Source organism: Polypterus senegalus, chromosome 11 (genome assembly GCF_016835505.1).
Source record: "Polypterus senegalus isolate Bchr_013 chromosome 11, ASM1683550v1, whole genome shotgun sequence".
In the NCBI taxonomy this organism is placed as follows: domain Eukaryota; kingdom Metazoa; phylum Chordata; class Cladistia; order Polypteriformes; family Polypteridae; genus Polypterus; species Polypterus senegalus.
The window spans coordinates 128,344,625-128,368,395 of NC_053164.1; the positions used below are offsets into that span (position 1 = coordinate 128,344,625).

Sequence of the window (23,771 nt, forward strand, 5' to 3'; positions counted from 1 at the left end):
CTTTGGATTATATAGGACACCATACTCACTGACACTTTGATTTTTTTTTTTTTTTTTTGCACAATTTCTCTAAATGAAAGGCCTACACTTCCAGTCTAAGGGTTATATTGCTCTGTCTCATTTTATTAGTTAATTTCTGCTTTGTTACCATTATCACTGGAATATTATCCATTCAGTAATTCAGAGGGTGTAGTAATACAGTCTGTTCTAACTCTGCTTTAAGACAGAGGGTTTTGAAGTAACCAACAGAAGTTGGAACACTGGTGAAAATTGTTTGCTTCAACTTTCAAGGCTTAATTTACTTTAATTGCTGCAGAACATCTGTAGTTTGTAACCTATTGGTTGGCTTTCCTGATGAGGACCCATTTGTTATAGTCTGAAATTTCCTTTTTTCAGTTTTTGCTAACCTAAACTTTAAATTTTAACCTCTGGCAGTTTACTGCTTACCTTTTCACCATTTTAGGTCATCCTTTGCATTTCAGTAAATTGCATTTGGAAAAACTGAGGTGTTACAAAAAGTTTTGACCAGTAGTGTATATATAAAATGTAAGGACAGAGAGGAGAGAAAATTTCCACAAGGTTTCAGCAACTGGGAGCATAACTGAGCAAGTGAACAGAGTGATGGTGTACTGACTGTGTTTTCTATTAAATATGTATAAGGTTATGTATTTTACTCTGCTGAAGAAGATTATTAAAATTTTATCAATTGGTTTAAATGTATTTTAAAATTATGACTTTACTTTATGATCTACATTTTTTTAAGACTTGTTATAATCACTAGCGAAGAGTAGCAACGTGTTACAATTGAGTACATGCAAGTAAGAATTTCACTGTACTCTTGTCATGTCACAATAATGACACTATACGCCATTTATATCCTGGTGTAAATGAATCATATATATATGTGTGTATCGACCATCAATGATACACAAATCCTATTTTTTCAAAGCTACACAGACTCTGTTCAAAGTTGCCTGCAACTTTATAATTAACATTCAACATTTAATAAAAGATAACATTGTTAAATAAAGACAAATAACGTTATACAGCAGGTATGAAGTAATAATTAAAAGAATGTTTTCTTGTTTTTACCCAAGCACACTGTTCATAAAAGCCTTACTTCCCAAAAAATCCATGTTATATCAGATCATTGCGGGATTGTCACACATTGTTTGCGCTGGAGTTGAGCCTAGTTTAGACTATCCTGGCAGCTGCAGGTGCAAGGTAGGAACTAGTGGACAGGACACCATCCACTCTGTCGAAGATGGTCCATTTAAAGCTGCTAATAATCATCTTCACCTGCATGTTGAATCAGGGAGGAAACCAGAATTCTCAAGGAATTATATGTGGGCACAGAGAAGATGTGTTACCTCCTCACTAGCAATGACAGAAACAGGAATTAAACCCAGTGTTCCGGAGTCACCTTGCAAATACTGTACTAATTTGCTTTGTGCTTACTGTGAAAGGCAAAGTAAAAAAGTAAAATAAGTATATAAAAAATAATTAAGATAGATCGATTGAGACACAAAGATAAAAAAGCTATACCGTACAGTGTGGTAACAGTAAACTCGATGATATACAACGTTGTATTAAACGTCAGTGTAGTGGTTTGATATCAGGTCACTATTACAGCTGGAAAAGTACAATTAAATGAGGGCTATAGTTTGGGTTGCCACAATTGATTTTTTCACATGTGGACGAATTCAGGTTTGTTTCTAACAGAATATCAATTAATTTCTTTACCAGGTTTTTCCAGTGCAAATAAACAGTTTACTCTGTTACACCTACCTTTTCCCCCAAAGAAGTTACATTGTACTGTGTATTTATAATATAACATAGATTATACACATACAATTAAGGATCTTATCAGCGAGGTTTTAATTTGATGCTTACTGAGTAGGTGCCATGTGTCTGCAAGTCTACCTTGTTATATTATTAACGCTCTTATCGTTTACCATCCTGAGGCTGTAGCACGGAGCTCCAGGGGTTAACAAATCGCAGCGTGGTCATTAAAGTTTGTCCGTTTTTTTTAACAACCTGTTGTTGGAACAGGGAAGTTGAGCTGCGAAAAAAGGAAAACAGTACCTGTATACTACCACCCGCACCCCAGCCCGTAACTCTGCACTGCCCTTGCCTCCTGCAACCCGATCGGGTGGGCAAATCGCGGGCGATTACATTTGCACGCCGCCTAGCTCTGTCAAGCGGTCGGCCGCAGTCTTCCCTCCCCCTGCCCACACCTCTGTTCGCCGTGTGTGTGTGTGTGTGTGTATGTGTATGTGAGTCAGCAGCCGCAGCCGTAGCATGGCGGAAAGTTGACGGGCCGTAGAGGGTCTGTGCTCATACTGGGCACCCGATCGATCTGCGCGATCCTACAGGGAACATATAACTACAGAGAAAGAAGGCAAGATGTCTCGCTGGATCCCGACCAAGAAGATGAAGTGCGGCGTGGGTAAGTGAGTGAGCGAGTTAGCGCTTGGGCGGGCGAGCGGGCGGACTGAGTGACTGGCGGGAGGGAGAAAGCAGAGCAAAGTTCGTTTCGTGCAGTGCCGGGGGGACATGCCATCAGTAGTCGTTCAATACTGAAATCGTGGATTCGATAGCAACTTATATTATAGTTACAGGAGGATACGCAAATCCGATCGCAGAGGGTCTTTTCTCGTGCTGTGTTTACTAGTGGGGTTGGTCTTTTAACTTCCCCCTCTTTTCGTGTAACCCCCTACAAGGGGCGGGTGTCGATTGTCACAAAAAGGGGACACCTGTTGTGAAGAAATCGCAGCGAAAATGTTCTCACTAACGCCGAGATTTAGGGAAGGCACTGACTGATTATGCAAACAGAGGCTTTATTTTTTCCCTAATTTATTCGCTCCACGCGTTTCCGGATTGGAAGTTTAAAGTGAGAGCTTGTCATCTGGTGAGAAAATAGCGGGTTGACGCTAAATTCATAATAACCAAGTGGCACTTTTCTAAACTGGCAATTCAGGTCAAAGTTACTTTGTGTTATTCTGCCTGCTCTGCAACGGAATGATCAGGTACTAAAGCTGTATGGTAAACTGGAACTTTAGTAAATTGTATTCGATGAAGTTACAGTTTCGGCATGAATCGGATAGTGTAATTCTACAGATCCACAGCGTCAAGATTAAAGTTCGGTGCTGCCAATGTACACGTTATTAGGTTTGCCAGTTTTCTTCCCACATCCAAAAAAGTTTTAGGATGAGGGCCGCCTTAAATATGGTTCAGTATATGTGAGCGTGCCCAAATGGCAGGAGTCTTTCGCCCAGTCTTGCCAATGCAGGCTCTGGACACTCAACTGGATAAAGCAGGTTTGGGAAGTGATAGATGAATGGATAATGTTGTAAGCCTAAAACAGAAAAATCCACACTATGATGACGCAGAGATCAGAAATGTGTAATTAATTTTACATCACTAATAAAATTTGGAGGAAGTAATTTTTCATCCTGTTGCAATGGTTTATCTTTTAGCAAACTAATGAGGAATATATGATTTACAGTAGGGTGGCACAGAGTTTACCTCTTCTGCCACTCTGTGCCAAGCCCTGGGTTTGAATTGCAAAGAGTTTGCAGTTTATTTAATATCTGTTTTTTCTTTTTTTGAGTTTACTCCGAATATCCTCCCACTTTCCAAAGACATGCAGGTTAGAGAATCTGGCAACTTTAAACTAACCAGTACAGTATGTATGTATCCCATAAATATTAATTTTATTTGACTGTTGGAAACAGTGGCATCTCTCAGTGCTTGAAACCTGGTTTGACTCCCAGTATACCAAATCATGTCAATTTGGTTTTTGCATGTTCTTTGTGTGTGTGCGTGTTTTTTTTTAGTTTTATCAAACCTTTTTTGAAAGGTGTAGGGAGGTAAAACAATTTAAGGGAACCACAATCAAATTTTACATTGAATAAAAACCATATACACAGTTCCCACCCATCATCCCCAAGCAAGCCTTGTAAAAAATAGAAATCTTAAAAAAACATTAAAAGACATGCCTGAATGGAACTGCAGGTGAGAGTGTAACCACACTGTTGCCATTGAGGAAGTAAATCTCAGCAAGAACCGTAGGGCACAACAATACACAGTAGCCTTATCATATCAGATGATTTATCAGTGCCAGTGCCAAAAGCCCCATTGATACTCTTCAGCAGTGGCAGTGCTAGGTTATTTTGTGCCCAAGGCCAAACTTATTAGTGGACCAAATGACATTTCGGCAGCTAACTTGTGTGGCTGGGTGCCCCCTACCCCTTTATGATCTGTACCCAAGGCGAATGCCTAATTCACCTTAATGCTTGCTTTGGTCCTGCTCAATGCTTAGAGTTACACGGTGAGAAACTGTTCTTCCTATGTTCATGTAAGTTTATTTTGGGACATTTGGCTTTCTCTCGCTGACCAGAGATATGCCATTGGGTGAACAGGTTTAGTGTTAATGACTGTGAGATTATCTTACGTTGGTGTCTCTCCACATGGTTTTTTCCATGTTAGTACCTAATACTACCATGGTAGGCCACTGCTGACAGCAACATAACATTGGGTTAGGGAAATGATTTGTAGGCTATTTGATTCTTTTATACATTTTGAGAGGTCTACTGAACCAAAAATGAACAAGGAGAACTCAGAATTACAAAATGAGGGTATTTTATCAACTACGTTAAAACATTAAGAATGAATTACTCTCAGGGAGAAGACAAAGTAACACATGAACAGAAGAAAACAATATGTTTACTGACCATTTTCCCAACTATACAGGTGATCCGCCTTTCCACCATGAGAACAGACACTGCCCCAGTTCACAAACCACACACATGCATTTCCATCACACCTCCTTGATCCTTCTTGCACCACTGGCCCTTGTCCACCTCCCTGTCAGACATACACTTGCCACTATTGTGCATCTGTCCCCAAGCTCCATAAACATGTGGCCGGAAAAAGCTTTTAAGCTCTCTGCTAGGAATATGTTTTTGAGTTCCAGCTTTAAAGCAATTCTGGGATAAGGAATAAAGGAATGTAGCATAGAAGGACTCCTCCTGGTGGCCTCAAATGCTCCCGGAGGCCAGAAATTGAACTCTAACCTATATTATAAGAGCCAGATACCCTGAATAGACTTGTCTAATTAAAATGAGGGCAGCAGCCCAAGTACCCGGAAAATGCTTCCCGACTGTCATCTTGGAGAACTTTTATATTGTTAGTTTTTCTTCAGACATCCTCATTTATTACATCATCCCTGGGGCATAAATTTATGGGTGTCCTTCTAATAGTTTCATACTTGGCCTCCATGCCAGACCACCAGTCCAGGACAGCAGATGGCATTCTGGTGTTGATCAATACTAACTTCCGAACTTTACAAAGTTGTGGAATTATGAGACAAATCAATATTTCGACATATAATTTACAGTCAAAAAAGCTGTTTTCTGTATCAAGCGTTCAATGTAAAACCATGATTGTCTTGTAAGCCAGGGTAGTTCAAATTTATGGGAGAACTTTCTGTTCAAATCAGTTCAAGAATTTTGTGATGGCACATTTAAATAGCTGGAAATAGCTAGAGGATCAGCTCATATACTAACAGAAATACAAATATATATGTTTGGTACATTGTGAAGCAAAAGTGTGAGAAGTTCAGATTTCAGTGAAATAGTAATTCAAATTAACAATTATGTTGATTACTTGAGGCAGCTCCAGTTTGACAATGACACACTTTGCATATTTCACAAGCAGACCAATTGGTTAGTGTGTGCTAAAAGGCAGTTGCAGAATCTCTCAGTTGTCACTTTGATCTTGGCTGTTCACAGCATAACCTCACAAAGTCATAAGCCTGAATAGACAATTCACCACATGTTTTTGAGTCCCACGACAGTAGCAATGACCACTGGGAGAAACAGCTGAAGGATGTGTTTGCATTCTTAACAGTGCAAAAAAAAAAAAGTAAACAGACAACAACCATTCTCAGTGATCATTTACACAAAGGCTGTAAAACAGTGGTCAGTATTTATTGTGTCTTTCCATAATGAATACCAGTCTAACTTGCTCTAAAATTAATGAACTAAACTAAAGTTGTTAACACATATTCTTTACAGTTTGCATCCAGGCAAATCATACTGTACAACTTACTCAGGGTCTTGTAGTGAATCAGAGGTGATGTTTAATGTCCATTGTTATTCTTAGCCACTAGGCCACAGTGCTTGAAAAACAAGAGATGCTCTCTGGTAGACTCAGCTTTCCTCTTGGAACGAGGCTGGAAACTGTGTCACAGAGATGTTAGTCAGGGTCACATTCCATGTGGCTTTCCTCACTGTAAAAGTTCCAGTATTCACAGAGCACATGTGTTGCATCTCCTCGTGGCCCAGTTGATTTTAAATAAGTTTTAGTGTCATACATTTGATGAAAACCACAACTGAAGATAATTCACTAGGGTCCATTCGTCTTGGTAAATTACATTAATAGCATATTTCAAGAATGGAAAAAAATGTTTTTTACAGTCTATTTCCATTCACTATTTTGTAGTTACAAATGCTGTATCTGTTGAGCTATATAGCTATAAATATGGACAGATTCATAATCTGTGTGTGTATATATATATATCTTATATTTATAAATGCAGTATGTCTATCATTCTGTATATATATATATACTGTATATATATATATAATATACAGTGTGTATATATATATATATATACAAACATACTGTACATTTATATGTATATATGGTGTGTGTATATATGTACTAGCCCTCCCCATGGCCCACATAGAAGTGAAAGAGGACAGTGAGGAGGGCCTTGCCCAGCTCACTACTCCTGACGTCACGCTTCCCCCTCCCCTCGTCCCGCAGCCTCTGTCTCGGATAAGTGCGAAGGTATCGCTCTTGTAAGCGAACTATGATTCTTAGAGCGATGAGAGAAGTTGTAAAATCAACTGGAATGTCCAAGCAAATTCTAGAAAAAACATGATCTAAATCTGTTAAATAGTTCTCTTGTTCACTAGCTAAGCAGAGGTAAGGAATGCCCAGAGGCTGGTGCGTGAGTGAGGAGGGCCCCTGCCCCCCCTCCTCGGACCGTTACGTGTCTCTCGGATTCACGCAAATAAATCGGTATCGCAAGCGAACTATGACTCATGAATGTTCAAGCAAATTATAGAAAAACAACCTGATATAAATCCGTTAAGCAGACATATAGACAGACATTTGATTTTATATATTTATATATATAGAGTGAGAGAGAGAGATAGATAGATAGATATTTATTTCTGTGCAATGCATATACTAGATATACTGTATATTCTATCTATCATTCATGTGTAAATATAAAAAAATTTCCAGGTTCTTCCACTTACGGAATTACTTGTGAATAGTCATAAGCAAACTCTGCAGTGTTCGCTTTGCCTCAAGAATTCACGGAAGTGTTCGTGAATATCGCATTGAAGTCAATTGGGACGGACTAACTCAACCAGATTTGACTGGATTATAATGGTGCAGTCGTCTTTAAAGGGAGGGATAGGAAAACATCTGCCAGCTATACTGTGTGGCAGCAGTGCCAACCACTGTACTCTGTGAGATCAAAGAAGAAAGAACACACTCAGAGATGTGCAAATGTATATTACATCAAAACAAAGGGGAAATTCTGAAATCATAGTCAACAGTCAATTAAAATATATAGGTCGTTTTATGCTGATTTATGTGAGAAACTATTGCTTTTCAGGTAACAGCCCTTCAGCAGCTTGCTGCTCGCTGCCCCCCAAAAAACCCCAAGTGCCACTGCAGCACACAGGGCAGTGCATGCAGCAACATGTTTTATGTTGATTTATGTGAGAAACTATTGCACTGTGTGCTTTTCAGAAAACTGAGTGTTTTGGAAAAATATTCAGGCCTTGGAGAAAAGGGGAAAAAAACAGTGCTAACAGACTTAATGGCAGAAAATTCAAAGCAGCAGGTAATTTTTAAAGCCGCTTGCTTGTTCTATTTTTTGAAGTTGCACTGAAGGCTCACCAAACTGTCTGTGATGATGCTTTGCACTTTTTCTTCTATCAAAAAGATAGAAATGTCTTGTAAATAGTAATAAATCTTTCGTTATTATTATTATTTCCTAGAGTCTCCTGTGTCTGGAGGGAGGAGGGTGGTGTCAGGCTCTTTCAAGATTTGTTATAATTCTCCATGTGGCTAAATACACATGCATAGAGCACGCGCCTCCTTATCTTATATTAACATGGAACTCGAAGATCGACCTGCACATTTGGCGACAAGCAGAGATAACTCGTTATTTATGCTGTATATGTTTCATTAAAAAGAAAATTTGAGAACCTACATTATTTACTTATCTATTCATCTCCTTAAATTGAGTTCACCTACTATACACAGTATTAATGTGCCTTTATGGCTTTACATTTTATAGCGTTTGTTTTTATGGAAAATGTAAAAAACTGGAATGAATACCGATGCTATAGTAGTTGACCAGCTACCCTAGAACCTTTGGTTTTCATTGAAGTCTGCATGTTCTGTTTATATCTGCATGAGTTTTCTTTGGTAACCCCGAGATTCTCCCAGTATTCAAATCGGCAGTGTGTTAGCCAGTAGACTAGCGATACTAACTGTGAGTGCGATCGTGTGCTCTTCATAGTACCAACCACTGTGCGACTGTGCATCTGTGAGAAAAGAAGAAGAAGGAACATAGTAAGAGATGTGCAAGATTTGCAACCAGTCTGTAATGCAAATGATCGGTATTATATCCCATCCAATGTTGGATGTTACAGATTTGAGGGATGTCACACTGGCCTCACAAAGCATTATGGGACACTGAGAAAAAAAAAGTTCTCCTAAACTGGCCAAATTATCAGTAAGTAAATCGATGAACAAGGGTGAACAGAAACACAGCAAATTTGCTGTGAAAGATGTTTTGGACAAAGTCCAAGGTACGGAATGTAAGAACGAGAACAAGACAGAAATACATGTCAAGAAATACTCAAAGCACTTCTTGTATTTAGAAAACGTGAGAAGTATCAACAGCTCCTTATATTTAACTTAGTTTTTATTTGACTTTAGTTTAGAAGTGAGAGAAAGAAGCTGTTCTCTTATTGGTTCCAGAGACAAATGAATAACTGCTGACAAATCTGTTTTAGTAGCAGTTAAAAAGTGTCTTGACGCATAAGAAGCATGTATATGTGTATAATTACTCAGTAGTAAATTTGTTATTTGTAAAAAAAAGTCTGAAAAGTATGCAAAAGTATTGTCTACCAGTATGTATCCAAACTACCAGAATTTTAGTCAAACCATGATATGGATTTTTGCTCATACCACATATTCCTAACTACAGTATGTTTAAAGAATCTGTTTTGAGAAACACCTTAGAAACCAAACAAATATTATTTTTCAACATGATCCACATCAACATTAATACATTAATACTTTTGCTATAATGCAAAAATTTTCTTCACAAACATTTCGCAGATGGAATTCCCTATCCTGAAATTCTTTTTTAAAAAGTAGATGCAGTGATGCTTCAATTCAGGAGTCGGCTTTATGTTCACCCAATATGCACAGACTGTGCCTGTTAGTTAAGAATAGATTCAACTGACCAATTGCTAACTTTATTATGTCTGCAATGTCATGAACTGTTGCTTGTTTGATTCCCCCCTCTACAGTGCACTTCATTTTCTTTGATCATCGATGTCAAAAATCTGCATTGCCTTGTTTTTGAGGCTTCACCAGAATTCTGCAGTCCTTCTTTTAACTACAGTATATGAAAAGGATTTTCCTGGTTCCTACTTGCTAGAAAAGAATAATTTTACAATTTTAAAAACATGAGGCCTTCGCTTTAAAGCCAGAACTAATTTTAAAGAAGATGAATGTGAATGGCAGTGGACTTCTAAAAAGATGTTCTTATTTTCACTTTGTATTTTTCCAGACGTTGTGCACTCTCTTCAATTGTATAGAAGTTAAATCTGTTTACATGTGTTCAGGGTTGGGTTAACCTTATCAGGAAAACAAGAGCTCAGCAGTTCAAACCAAATCCTGATTTTTCTAAAAGACAATGAACATTTGTCGGGACAGAATGGATCTCTATTTAAATTTTATTATTATGATAAACATTCTCGAAAATCTCAATTGTTTTATCTTTATTTATCTTGCAGCATTACTAAGAATAAAGTACATATTTCTGATTTATCTGATAGTAAAAGTACCATAGGATTCTCAGATTTGCTCAACCCAATTCAGGGTGACAGTGTCCAGAGCCTTTCCCAGTAGCACTGAGCATAAGGATGGAAACAGACCTGAATGGGTGTCAGTCCATCACAGGGCCAACTGATAGACACCTATAGGGATAAATCAGAGATTTTGGTTAACCTAACCTGCATTTTTTCAGGGATGTGGAATAAAAAGCCACACATACACTAGGAGAATGTGTATGTAATTGCACAGTTACCCTATTGTTCATATGCTCAATTTAATTTCTTGCATAGAAAAATAACTGATTTTTGTAGTATGTGAAATTGTCTTTGAATCATGTTGTTTCAGGCTGAAGGGCATAGGTGTATTGTGTTACACGTGCAAAACTTTAAATTTCCAGGTTTGTGTATGGGGTTTTAAGGATACTGTATACTCCTTTCTTTTGTGCATTAAAATAAAGATCACTTTTTTAATTATTCATTTGAACACTTGGTTGTAGCTCCAAACTTCCAACACAGAGGTTTGAAAAGTTCAGTAGAATTTGCTCCTATAAAGGTAGGCGCAGTAATTTGAAGTTAAAAAAATAAAGATTTGTAGGAGGAGTGCATTGAGTACAAGACATTACATTGATCAGAATGGGGGACTGAGCAGAATGTTGGCTATCACCCAGTGCTTTGGAAGACTGTGTAACAAAACTAAATTTCCAAAAGACCTTGTGTGTGTTTCTTCCACTACTAGCAATATGATACTTAGGTTTCAAAAAAACGTATTTTGTTAATAAGTCGGTCTTGAAACCGAAAAATTGATCATAAAATCAGACCCCACTTATACATCCGTTCAAAAATGCGACACTTAATTTTTTTTTTACATCTTTTTGCCTCCTCCAATCTCGCATCAGTTTCTCAGATGCATCAAATTTTGTTGCAGTAGTGCAGTTACTGATTTCTTTCGCTGCATCAACGACGTTGAATTTAAAACCAGCTTCATATTTTCTTCTCATCAAACGCTCCATCGTAGATAAGGGACGATAAAGGTGTATGAGGGTGTGAGATACACAAAACAGTGCAAACATTGCTTTGGAATAGTTTGGGCATTACCATGTGGTTACGTAGTCACAATAGAGAGGGAGAGAGGTTAGGAGCATGCGTTGATACAGCACATTGCTGCACCCACCTAGAAAAAAAAGGCAGTGTGCTCCGTGGTTACTCTCTCAGGTGGGTGTTAGCATATCATAATCTCTTGGACCAATAGTGTGAGTTTTCTGCATTCCACTTATATGACCGACATTATAAAATACCACAAATTATACAATAAAATCAAGTCCCGACTTATCCACAGGAGAACTTATCCATGAGTATATATGGTAGACCTGGAGCTGAAAGTTCTGATATGTAGAGAACATACATTTGCTATCCAACAAACACTTGGCCACATGGCGTTTAGTGCTGCTACAGGACAGTGTCTTACAATATGTTTGACTGGTCCAGTGTGTATAGTCTGCATATTCTTTCCATGTTATTTCAGCTATTTCAATGCGGTTCAATTCTCATCTTGAAGTATTGCTGTTTTAGTTTAGTAAATTCATGTCAGCGTGGCACAGTAGCGCAGTGGTACCGCTGCTGCCTCACAGTTAGGAGACCTAGGTTCGCTTTCCAGGTCCTCCCTGCGTGGAGTTTGCATGTTCTCCTTGTGTCTGCGTGGGTTTCCTCCGAGTGCTCCGGTTTCCTCCCACAGTCCAAAAACATGCAGGTTAGGTACATTGGTAATTCTAAATTGTCCCTAGTGTGTGCTTGGTGTGTGTGTGTGTGTGTGTGCCCTGCGGTGGGCTGACACCCTGCCTGGGGTTTGTTTCTTGCCTTGCGCCCTGTGTTGGCTGGGATTGGCTCCAGCAGACCCCTGTGACCCTGTAGTCAGGATATAGCAGGTTGGATAATGGATAGATGGATGGAAGTTCATGTCATTGATGCCATGACATTAAGGTGTTGCTTATAATTCTAAGTAGAATTGTGCCAGACATTTCTAGTTAAGTATTTCTTAAGTTAACTATCTATACTAATAAAAGGCAAAGCCCTCACTCACTCACTCACTCACTCACTCACTCACTCACTCACTGACTCATCACTAATTCTCCAACTTCCCGTGTACGTAGAAGGCTGAAATTTGGCAGGCTCATTTCTTACATCTTACTTACAAATGTTGGGCAGGTTTCATTTCGAAATTCTATGCGTAATGGTCATAACTGGAACCTGTTTTTTTGTCCATATACTATAACAGACTTCTGCTCGATGCCCGTGGGAGGCAGAGTTACGCCTCCCACGTAATTTAGGCGCTAAATATTCATGGGTGAAGGACTGTGCTTATGCAGAGGAAGATGAGATGGTCAGGGTGGTGTTTGGCACAAACTCAACAAAACTGTGAGAGAAACCTTTAAGTGCCGGGTCTTAGCTAACATTAAATACAGCCTGGACATCGCACGAGATGGCACCAGCACAGCTGGGAACCTTCGATGCATGTACACTGAGCGGCTCACGTGAACTGACGCAGTGCACAGACAAAAAGCAACAGTTCCAAAGAGTGCTGAACAAAAACCGAATTACACAATTGAGAAGGAGTTAAAAAATATGAAGCGTGTGATACATACAAGCATATTCATAAGTGCAGCTACTGTGGAAACAAAGCACACGGTGGAATCCCACGTAATTTAGTGCCTGCCCATATAAGGCCATCCGTCAGTGGCAATCCAATAGAAACACTGCCGCTAAATATTCACGGGTGAAGGGCTGTGCTTATGCAGAGGAAGATGAGATGGTCAGGGTGGTGTTTGGCACAAACTCGGTGAAACTGCGAGAGAAACTTTTAAGTGCCGGGTCTTAGCTAACATTAAATACAGCCGTGGACATCGCACGAGATGGCACCAGCACAGCTGGGAACCTTCGATGCATGTACACTGAGCGGCTCATGTGAAATGACGCAGTGCACAGACAAAAAGCAACAGTTCCAAAGAGTGCTGAACAAAAACCAAATTACACAATTGAGAAGGCAGCAAAATAATATGAAGCGTGTGATACATACAAGCATATTCATAAGTGCAGCTACCCTGGAAACAAAGCACACGGTGGAAAAAGTCAATGTCCCGCTAAAGGAAGACAGTGTAAAAAAAAACCCGTGCATGCAGTGTGTCATGTCTCAGATAAAGAGGAAGACGAGCTGTTCATTGATGCAATAAGAAACAAATCGATGAATGAAACCTGTTATCTTTACAACGATTGACAAACACGGAATGTAACTTGAACACAACACATCCTACAAATACGAACCTGATTGAAAGAAATAATGATAATCAAATCCTTGATGACAGCAACACTCATAACACTCACAAAACAATTACTGTATATTGATAATCATGTTACGTTATTTTTAAAATGTTCCCTTTTCTTTTTCATAACTTCTTTAACACACTACTTCTCCGCTGCGAACCGCGGGTATATATATATATATGTATATATATATGTATATATATACCCCGATCTACATACTCTCAAATAGACAAACCACATGCCGTGGCGCAATGCTAGAGGCCTCTAGCGCTGACGTCCGGGGTTCGATTCCCAATAGGGGGTGCACTGAGTATGTACGCGCGCTTCCCGATTCATTTTACCTTCGCATCCCCTTGGTTTGAGACGTATGAAAAAATATGCGGATAACGCAGAAAGACAGATCACCAATTGAAGCTTTATGAATAATGGATACTTTATTCGCCATCAATGATTGTTTTGGTAAAGCCATACTAAGTGTATTCATTAGATGAACTGTAAAAAAGTAAGAGCGAGGGAAGGGTGACTTATTGAGGCACGCAGGCGAAACCACAATAGCACGCGGGCTCGATGCGTCGGTGCGCGTCAACTCGATCTGAATTGCTCGATCACATTCAAAAAAATATATCTTTTCAAGTTCTATTTAGTCGACACAAATATCTTTGGTTGGAATGTAAGGCGAATTTACTCTTTACATTTGTATGGTGAAGAAAAATTTATGCAATGATGCCTACATTTAACTTACATTCCTACCAAAGATATTTCTGTCGACAAAATAAAAATTCCTTCTATTTAAAATTTAAATAGAACTTGAACAGATACGATAGTTCATAATATCCACGCAGATTTGCACGTAAGACCGGGAGTCATCCGTTTTAAAACAAACAGCGTATTGCACTGATACGAAATAGCCTGCTCATTTAATTATTTAGGAATGGATAAATAAATTAAGATTTTGTACAAATAATGTTTTTCATTTTCCTTCCTTGATGGATTCTGGCACCCCCAGCAACACCAAAGAGTGTATATATATATATATATATATACACTCTTTGGTGTTGCTGGGGGTGCCAGAATATATATATATATATATGTGTGTGTGTGTATATGTATATATGTAGATATGTATGTATATGTATATATATGTTTATATATGTGTGTGTGTATATATATATGTGTATATGTATATATTTATGGATATTTATATATATATGTTTATATGTGTGTGTCTATATATATATATATACAATCATGTTACGTTATTTTCAAAATGTTTCCTTTTCTTTTTCATTACTTCTTTAACACACTACTTCTCAGCTGCGAAGCGCAGGTATTTTGCTAGTTATAAATAAAACTTGTTTTTTTTCTGTACGTTTCCTCTATTAAGTTTAAGTAGGGTCCAGCATTAGCAGTGAAAAAATTTTTATTATTTTTATTTGTTGCTGCAGGTTATGTTCTTCTCCATTAACAGTCTAATTGAAGGTAGCATGTGGTATCATTAAACTGAGGAGAATCCCTTTTCATTTTTGCTGCCTGTGTTCGGAAGGAGTGCCTTTACTTGAAGTCTTTTTCACTTAAGTTGCTGTTAGTTCTGTTTTTTTATTTTAATTAACAAGCAAAAAACATTAACAAAACAAAGTTCCATAAAAAAGCAAATACAGTAGTAATTTCCAAACACAATCCTTGAAACTCAGCACTCAGCCCCAAGGCTGTTCTTATTTCTAAGCGGATCTGTATTACTGTTATTCTCCAAGGTTACTTTTGAGTTTTGCAGAATATCAATAAAATTTGCTGTCTTCTGATAAGTATTTCATATTTCTGAATCTGAGGATGGTAGGGTGGTCCAGTGATTAATGCAGCTCTTTTATACCTCTAGAGTTGTGGGTTTGACTCCTGTAACTGCGACATTGTCTATGTGTTCCCCTCACATTCCCTGAGACATTTTCTCTGGGTACTAGGTGTTTCTTCCAACATCAGTAAGTTTTTTTTTTATATATTGTTGTAATTGTAGAATCTAAATTGACTCAGTGTGAGTGTGGATGTAGAAACCCTGTCCAGGTTTACTTTCTTTTTAGTGCTGTTGTACCTTGTTATAAGCAGAAGGCAGAAGCGTTTTCATAAACTACAAAGATTAGTTCACCATAAGTTTTAGTACCAAGTATAAAAATTAACATTATGAAGAGAGTGTGTATAGGATTTCTCAATTAAAAAGAAGAATCTTATTTCACAGTTTGTGATAAATGGAAAAGCATTAAGCTATCAGGAGAAGCCTTATATTAGGGTTTGCAATTAAAATTGTGCCACTCACCAACTACATTTATTTCCTAAAAGACTGATTTTTTTTATAGTCAAATTTATTAAATTTCCCCTTCACATGGGTAATACTATATATGTACAGTATTTTATTAATCATACAGGGCTTGAATTTTTTGGTGAGGTAGTGCCAGTACCCTGCCTGCTACTTGGAAATCCTACATAGTTTAACTTATTAAAGCAGCAAAATGCTTCACACTTTCGAGGCAAAAAAGGCTTTCATTAATAAAAGAGGAGAAGCTTCACGTTTATCATTGGACTACTTGGAACACAGTTACACTTGTCCATTAAATTATTCTTTTCTCTACTGTCTCGGAGTCACTGGGAGTTGCCTACTATCCTGGCTGCATTTGGGACAAGACAGGAACTACAGTGCATCCGGAAAGTATTCACAGTGCATCACTTTTTCCACATTTTGTTATGTTACAGCCATATTCCAAAATGGATTAAATTCATTTTTTTCCTCAGAATTCTACACACAACACCCCATAATGACACCGTGAAAAAAGTTTACTTGAGATTTTTGCAAATTTATTAAAAATAAAAAAATTGAGAAAGCACATATACATAAGTATTCACAGCCTTTGCCATGAAGCTCAAAATTGAGTTCAGGTGCATCCTGTTTCCCCTGATCATCCTTGAGATGTTTCTGTAGCTTAGTTGGAGTCCACCTGTGGTAAATTCAGTTGATTGGACATGATTTGGAAAGGCACACATCTGTCTATATAAGGTCTCACAGTTGACAGTTCATGTCAGGGCACAAACCAAGCATGAAGTCAAAGGAACAGTCTGTAGACCTCCAAGACAGGATTGTCTCAAGGCACAAATCTGGGGAAGGTTAGAGAAAAAATTCTGCTGCTTTGAGGGTCCCAATGAGCACAGTAGCCTCCATCATTCGTAAGTGGAAGAAGTTCGAAACCACCAAATATCTTCCTAGAGCTGGCCGGCCATCTAAACTGAGTGATCTGGGGAGAAGGGCCTTAGTCAGGGAGATGACCAAGAACCTGATGGTCACTCTGTCAGAGCTCCAGAGGTCCTCTGTGAAAAGAGAAGAACCTTCCAGAAGGACAACCATCTCTGTAGCAATCCACCAATCAGGCCTGTATGGTAGAGTGGCCAGATGGAAGCCACTCCTTAGTAAAAGGCACATGGCAGCCCGCCTGAAGTTTGTCAAAAGGCACCTGAAGGACTCTCAGACCATGAGAAACAAAATTCTCTGGTCTGATGAGACATAGATTGCACTCTTTGGTGTGAATGCCAGGCGTCACGTTTGGAGGAAACCAGGCACCGCTCATCACCAGGCCAATACCATCCCTACAGTGAAGCATGGTGGTGGCAGCATCATGCTGTGGGGATGTTTTTCAGTGTCAGGAACTGGGAGACTAGTCAGGATAAAGGGAAAGAGGACTGCAGCAATTTACAGAGACATCCTGGATGAAAACCTGCTCCAGAGCGCTCTTGACCTCAGCAGGACAACGATCCTAAGCACACAGCCAAGATATCAAAGGAGTGGCTTCAGGACAACTCTGTGAATGTCCTTGAGTGGCCCAGCCAGATCCCAGACTTGAATCCGATTGAACATCTTTGGAGAGATCTTAAAATGGCTGTGCACCGACGCTTCCCATCCAACCTGATGGAGCTTGAGAGGTGCTGCAAAGAGGAATAGGCGAAACTGGCCAAGGATAGGTGTGCCAAGCTTGTGGCATCATATTCAAAAAGACTTGAGGCTGTAATTGTTGCCAAAGGTGCATCGACAAAGTATTGAGCAAAGGCTGTGAATACTTATGTACATGGGATATCTCAGTTTTTTTATTTTTAATAAATTTGCAAAAACCTCAAGTAATCTTTTTTCATGTTATCATTATGGGGTGTTGTGTGTAGAATTCTGAGGAAAAAAATGAATTTAATCCATTTTGGAATAAGGCTGTAACATAACAAAATGTGGAAAAAGTGATGCGCTGTGAATACTTTCCGAATGCACTGTAATTATTCCAAAATAAACTATATTTTGGTAGTGTTTCAAAAGTTCTATGTTGGCCAAACATTAATTAATGTTCAGAAGCACAAGGCAAATCTCTTCAATCATACCACATACAACTTATTAATCCATTTATTGCTCAAGCATTGGGGCTACTGAAATAGTGTACTTAATTCCTGATAACCAATCAGCAAACAACAAATTGTGCTGTTTGATGGGTGTTTTGAAACCAAAGTAATGATTATTAGTATAACGACTAAAATTTGAATTAAAAGCACATAAGACACATATTTGTTCAGGCCAAGAGCAAATGTGAAGGTGACTCTTGTTACAAATCAATGAATAATTCTGCATTAATACAATGATAAAAGTATGTCTGTAGTACTAGGGTGTTGTACCTTGTTAGTCATTATGGATGTAGTGAGAAGTTAAGCAAAATGACAAATTTTATGGGCTAACTAAAAATATGAAAGCTGTTGCCAGAAGAAGAGGCCTGAGTTGCCTCAAAAGCTTGCATATTGTAATCTTTCTAGTTGGCCAATAAATGGGGTCATTTTGCTTAACTTCTCACTACATACAATGATAAAAGCAACAGCAAAGTCTGATCACTTATGTTAGGTACTTTGAAAATAAGAGAGCAAAGGCAGTTTAATAAGAATCTGCTCTCTATATACTGTATAAAACATTATAAGGCTTGTCTGTCTGTTACACAAAAGCATGCACACTTCTTGCCTTTAAAGGTTGATATTGGTCTCAATTGATAGCTTATGCTGTGACACACGCAACGTGGGCCTTGAATTCAATGTTAATGGGTTGGTGGGACCACAATTGGGCTTCAAGTACCTCTCTTACTGCTGGCACAGACGCAGCAGTGTGCCTGACTATCCAGGATATGCAAGGTCATTTGTGCTGCTGTACTACATACAATAAGTACGACCAGCTGATCACACTGCTGGTCTGACACTAACTGATCCTCACATCCCTTACATGGCTGGAATAGATGCAGCAGTGCAACGGTCCTCACAGAATATGCACAGCAGTGGGCCCTGTTGTGCTACTTCACACATACCTGACTAACCGAACACAATGTAAATTCCACTGAATTTACGTGACATGTCTACTTCAAAGTTAAAACCCACATCTCAACAACACAGGACACTCCACAATGGCCCACTTGATTATTATTGATGAGGTGTCCTTGCTGTCAAATCTAGCTTTGACATTTATGGATAGAGCATTATATAACATCTCCAGCCTACAGATTCCTTTTTTACCTGTTGTCCTCCATGGAAATAGAACCCCCTTTACAGAAGCCTGTATTAAAAACAACGCTGTTTGGAATCACGTCGTCAGATATAGAATGATGACAAACATGAGAGCTGCTCTGGAACAACTACATTTTGCCTCACTTTTTTCTTCAACTAAAAGCGATACACTCAACACTTCCTCTCACAATAAAGACAGTGCTGTAATCATTCCTGACAAATGTATCCTTGAATATCTGGAAGGAACAGATAATCTTCCATTTGGTCCATCTATTAGCCCTGACTTCATTCATTATATAACAACCAATATAATCATTTGCACAAAAAATAATAACCTAAACAAATGGATCATCTACAGTTCTAATGGAAGGCAAAGAAAAGACATACTTCAGTGCAGTCAGAATTACTTCTGAAGATGGCAATGAACAACTTGACTTCCCCATCAAATTCATTTACTCTTTGACACAGTCTGGTCTACCACCTCACAAACTAACTCTAAGAAAAGGAACAATCATCATAGCTCTTAGAAACCTCAATGGTAATAAATGCTTAGACGGTGGCACCAGATGTAAGGTCACAAATATCCTTAAAAACATGATTGAGATTGAGGTCATCACAGGATCTTTCATTGGACAAAAGCTTATTTACCTTGCATGGATCTCTGCACTGAAGGCCGCACAATGCCTTTTCAGATTCAACGCACACAATTTCCGATTCTACCTGCCTTTGCAATGCTCATTAATAAAACCCAAGCACCAACCTTCAACAAAATTGTCATTTTCCTAGATTTGCTTGTTTTCTGTAAGGGGCAGCTTTTGTTTTTACAGTACATGAGTCTCTAGATTTGTGGATATAAAAGTCATGATTCAGCACAGTTCTCTTCAAGGCAAAGTGGACAAACATTTTTTCATACTAATTTGGTCTTCAAAGAAGTCTTGTGGAACCAGCTAGTATACTGTACTTCTTGTTTTGGTTTACTATGCTCTTTTCTTTTTTTCAATACAACATTTCTTTTGCTTTAGAATTTCACATTGCACGACTTTTGACTTCATTTTAAATCCCTTTAATTTGAGGATTGTAGGTCTGGATGTTGCACTTGTATTGAAATAGTAATCTTATATTGAAAAGCTTGATTTCACAAAGTTAGCCTTACAGTTGGAACAAATCAAGGAGGAAATTTTAAGCATCAGGTATGTTACATTTGAAATCTGAATTAAACTGTCTTGTCCATTAGCTATTATGATTTAAAAGTGTTATTAACCAGCTTATGTGTTTTCCATATACTGATGTAAACATAATAATCTCACAGCTGCAAAAACACAAACTTTACAAAGTGATTTTTCTAACAAACCTGCTATGAAAAGCATATTGTTAGAAAAGTGTGTGGGTAAATTAAATATCCTGAATTGTCTTCTTATTCAGTACTCTAAGTGACAATGATATAATAATTTTTTTACATGAATTTTAAGCAGTATTTAATTTTCAGTGGCTATATATAGTGAATATATTTAGTAGGTGCAAATGTGGACTTTAGTCTTGGTCTTAATCAAGAGCTTAAGATGTGATACCCCTAACACGATCCACAAATAGGAGGTTCAGACTACCACGCAACTGGGCTTTGGGTCCTTCTCATAGTAAGCAGCAGTAAAACCATGTGCCGTGGTGGACTGGAAAAGAGCAGTAGTGTGAGCAAGTGACATTGCTGCCACACAAAGAACAGTGGCGACATCTGATGACATGTCGAAGAACAATGACAGTCCCGCCTTCCATTGCGTGCAACCGGCTGATACATGCTTAATGCTAGGGCTGGATTAGCTGAGTGTGAGACAAATTGCAGAAACCGATTAAGTGAAGAAGAATGACAGCTCTGGCCGCTTTGAAGGTATATTGGGGTTTGCATCTTTCTTATGGTAAACTGTATACGCAAAATAATTATGATTGTGACATGAGTACTGAGTGGGAAGCAAATTGCAGGAGGCGATTACATGATAGGAAGAAGAAGAAGAAGAATGAAAGCTCTGGCATATGCTGCCCATCAAGTATGTGCAACATGGGAACCTACTGGTACCCGTGAATTAATTGAGATGGCACCTTGATCTTGGGGGGGACCAGAGGTCTGTGTGATTTCTAGTGTTAAGATAAATCAGGCAGACCATGACGATTGTATCATTCATTATAAATTCTACCCTGAAACCCCTCAATACAGGAAAATCTCCCGTAGCCAATATAATTCTCCTGTTTGTTATTACATTGCACAGTCCATAATTTGATGTATTAAATGTATCGCAACATTCAAATGTAGTGAAAATTTGCACAAACTCACGTCAGACAGATAGTTAATATTAAGAAATAAACACATTACCATTTGGCACAGTAAACTACTCTCATTTACAGTAGAGCTTCTCTTGTAGTATTTTGTACTAAAGGGTAATTATGTGAACCCACTTTATTCAAGTTACAGTATATGTGAAAAGGAGCGCTTGACCCACGTTAACACAACATTGTATTTTAGTGGGTTATAATCTGCAGTGGGTTAAGTGCAAACTGTGAAGCACGCTTTACTTAAATTCACATTACTGCTGCCATTTTAAGATGAGCAAAAAACAATCCGCCAAGCTCACTACTTCAGATGTGAGATTATGAGTCTTCTTACTGCTTCAGTCTGATGTGCCTTCTTGCTTTTTTTCTCTCTATGATCACGTTTTCTTTAATAGCCAACAACAATTAACTATTTAAAGTGAGTATGGCCCTATAATAGGGAAATAGATGACACTACAAAGGAAGTCTGCAGTTTTGCCTGAGGTTGTTTGCAAGTACAGTAGCTTGTTTGATACATGTAGTTACCTTTGTTTTGTTTATAACTTTGTATATATATATATATATATATATATATATATATATATATATATATATATATATATATATATATATATATATATATATATATATTTTGTTTGCAAAGCGATCATTTAAATAGTTTTTGGCTATTAAGGGTGTGCTTTCCTTATACCACAAAGAAATAACAATGCACAGGCAACAGACATGTGTAATTCAGTTTAATTGGTTTGTTTGAAGCAACTTGTAATTTTTAATGAGTCTTGTTGTAAGGAATAAATAGGCCCGCGGGCCTTAAGTAAAGTCAGTTTGATATTTGTGTTACTGTACATTTGTTTCTCTGGCTAACATGGAGCTTACAAATGCAAAACAGTATTATCTTTTGTTTTAAAATCCATTTGTGACGTATCATTTCTTAAAATGCTAATCATATAAGGTTTTGCTTAGTCAATCCTTAAATATCTGAACAAACATGAGTGTTTTACTAATCATACTGTAAGCACTGGATGTTTTGATAACTGACTGAGAGTTTTCTGTGAAAGCAGTAACCAGACTTCCACAGAGCACCCAGTGCATGCCTGATATTGCAGGAATACAATGTCAGAGTTTGGTCTGTTGTTCTACGTAAAACAATGAGAAGTTTTCATACCATTGGCATGCATCATTGTATTTTGCTGAAGGTATTGTTTTTTCTGTGGGGTTGTTCTTGGCCTAGCTCACACTGTCATCTCAGCAATGTTATCTACTATAGCTCTAGGCTTAGGGAGGTTATATTTAAAGTAAGAAATGCATAACAGAAGTGCCAGTTTATTATCTATGTCATTTAACCAAGCAGGCAATCTCATTGTCACAAGACATACAAATCATGCATTTTTCATTTTTTGCTTATATGGTGTCTCCAAAAAGTATTCAGACTCCTTCTCGTTTTTCGCATTTTGTTATGTTGCAACCTTATGCTAAAACGACTTAAATTAATTTTGTCTCTCATCAAACACCCAATATCCCAAAATAACAAAGCAAAAACAGGACGTTATGAATTTTTGCAAATTTATTAAAAAGAAAAGGCACACAATTAAGGAAAAAAAATATTAAATCGCATAAATCTGAATTCATTAAGGGCTCAAAGGCATTTTTCATTTTCCACACTAATACAGACAGCTTGCAGTAGGAGTTATTTTCTTCTCTGCTCCTTCTAGGACAGTTTAAGTTCCAAATCAATCATCCCTCTGCCACACTTTCACCACCAATGTTTTAACCTACACATGACCTCACCACACACATTGCCACGACAATAGCAAGATGGCCAGCAGCTGTATCAGGCCTTAAAAGAGAAAAGTGATCCAGCTCATGACAGTCTTCTGTCCACACTACCTCAGCCCTCACATTACTTTGTCGGTAGTTACCAAATGCATCCTTTACCATATATTATATTGTCTTCCTCTATTTACTGCATATATTGAAATTCATAAAATCAAGTAATCTTCCATCACTCAAACTCTCTCCCTCCATGCACAATTTATTTTTTATAGCAAAGCAGTTTAATGTCTGATCGAGGCACTTGCAAATACTTTTTTGTGATAATTTAAAGCCACATTATATTTGTCAAAACATTCACGGTTAAATTGTTGAATGTAGAGTTGTGATAGAGTTAATTTACAACCTTGGCCTGCTCACCTTTAAACTTTCAGAGCCCAAATATCAGCAAGATAGCACTGGTATGCTTTCACACAAGTGGAGTTATGAGAATTTCATCTGGGATGGGGCATTTAGATACAGAGGAGGGCAACTAAATTGAAAAAAATGATAAAGATAAAATCTATTTTTGATGATTTTTCATTAGGTGAGTACTGCCCACTCCCAGCCCAGTCTTAACCATACCACAACAGTCAGCAATGTTCAAATACT

General features: G+C 38.1%; 1 protein-coding gene across 2 annotated transcripts in view; it reads left to right on the forward strand.

The window, feature by feature from the left end:
- Window positions 1-2,286: 2,286 nt before the first annotated feature.
- The window catches only part of dock5 (dedicator of cytokinesis 5), a 272,453-nt gene continuing 250,968 nt past the window's right edge, over window positions 2,287-23,771 (forward strand). For both annotated transcript variants that reach the window (XM_039769628.1, XM_039769630.1), the window contains exon 1: window positions 2,287-2,449. In XM_039769628.1, coding sequence (XP_039625562.1) covers window positions 2,407-2,449 — 43 coding nt within the window. In that variant the 5' untranslated portion in view covers window positions 2,287-2,406. The remainder of the gene's footprint in view (window positions 2,450-23,771) is intronic.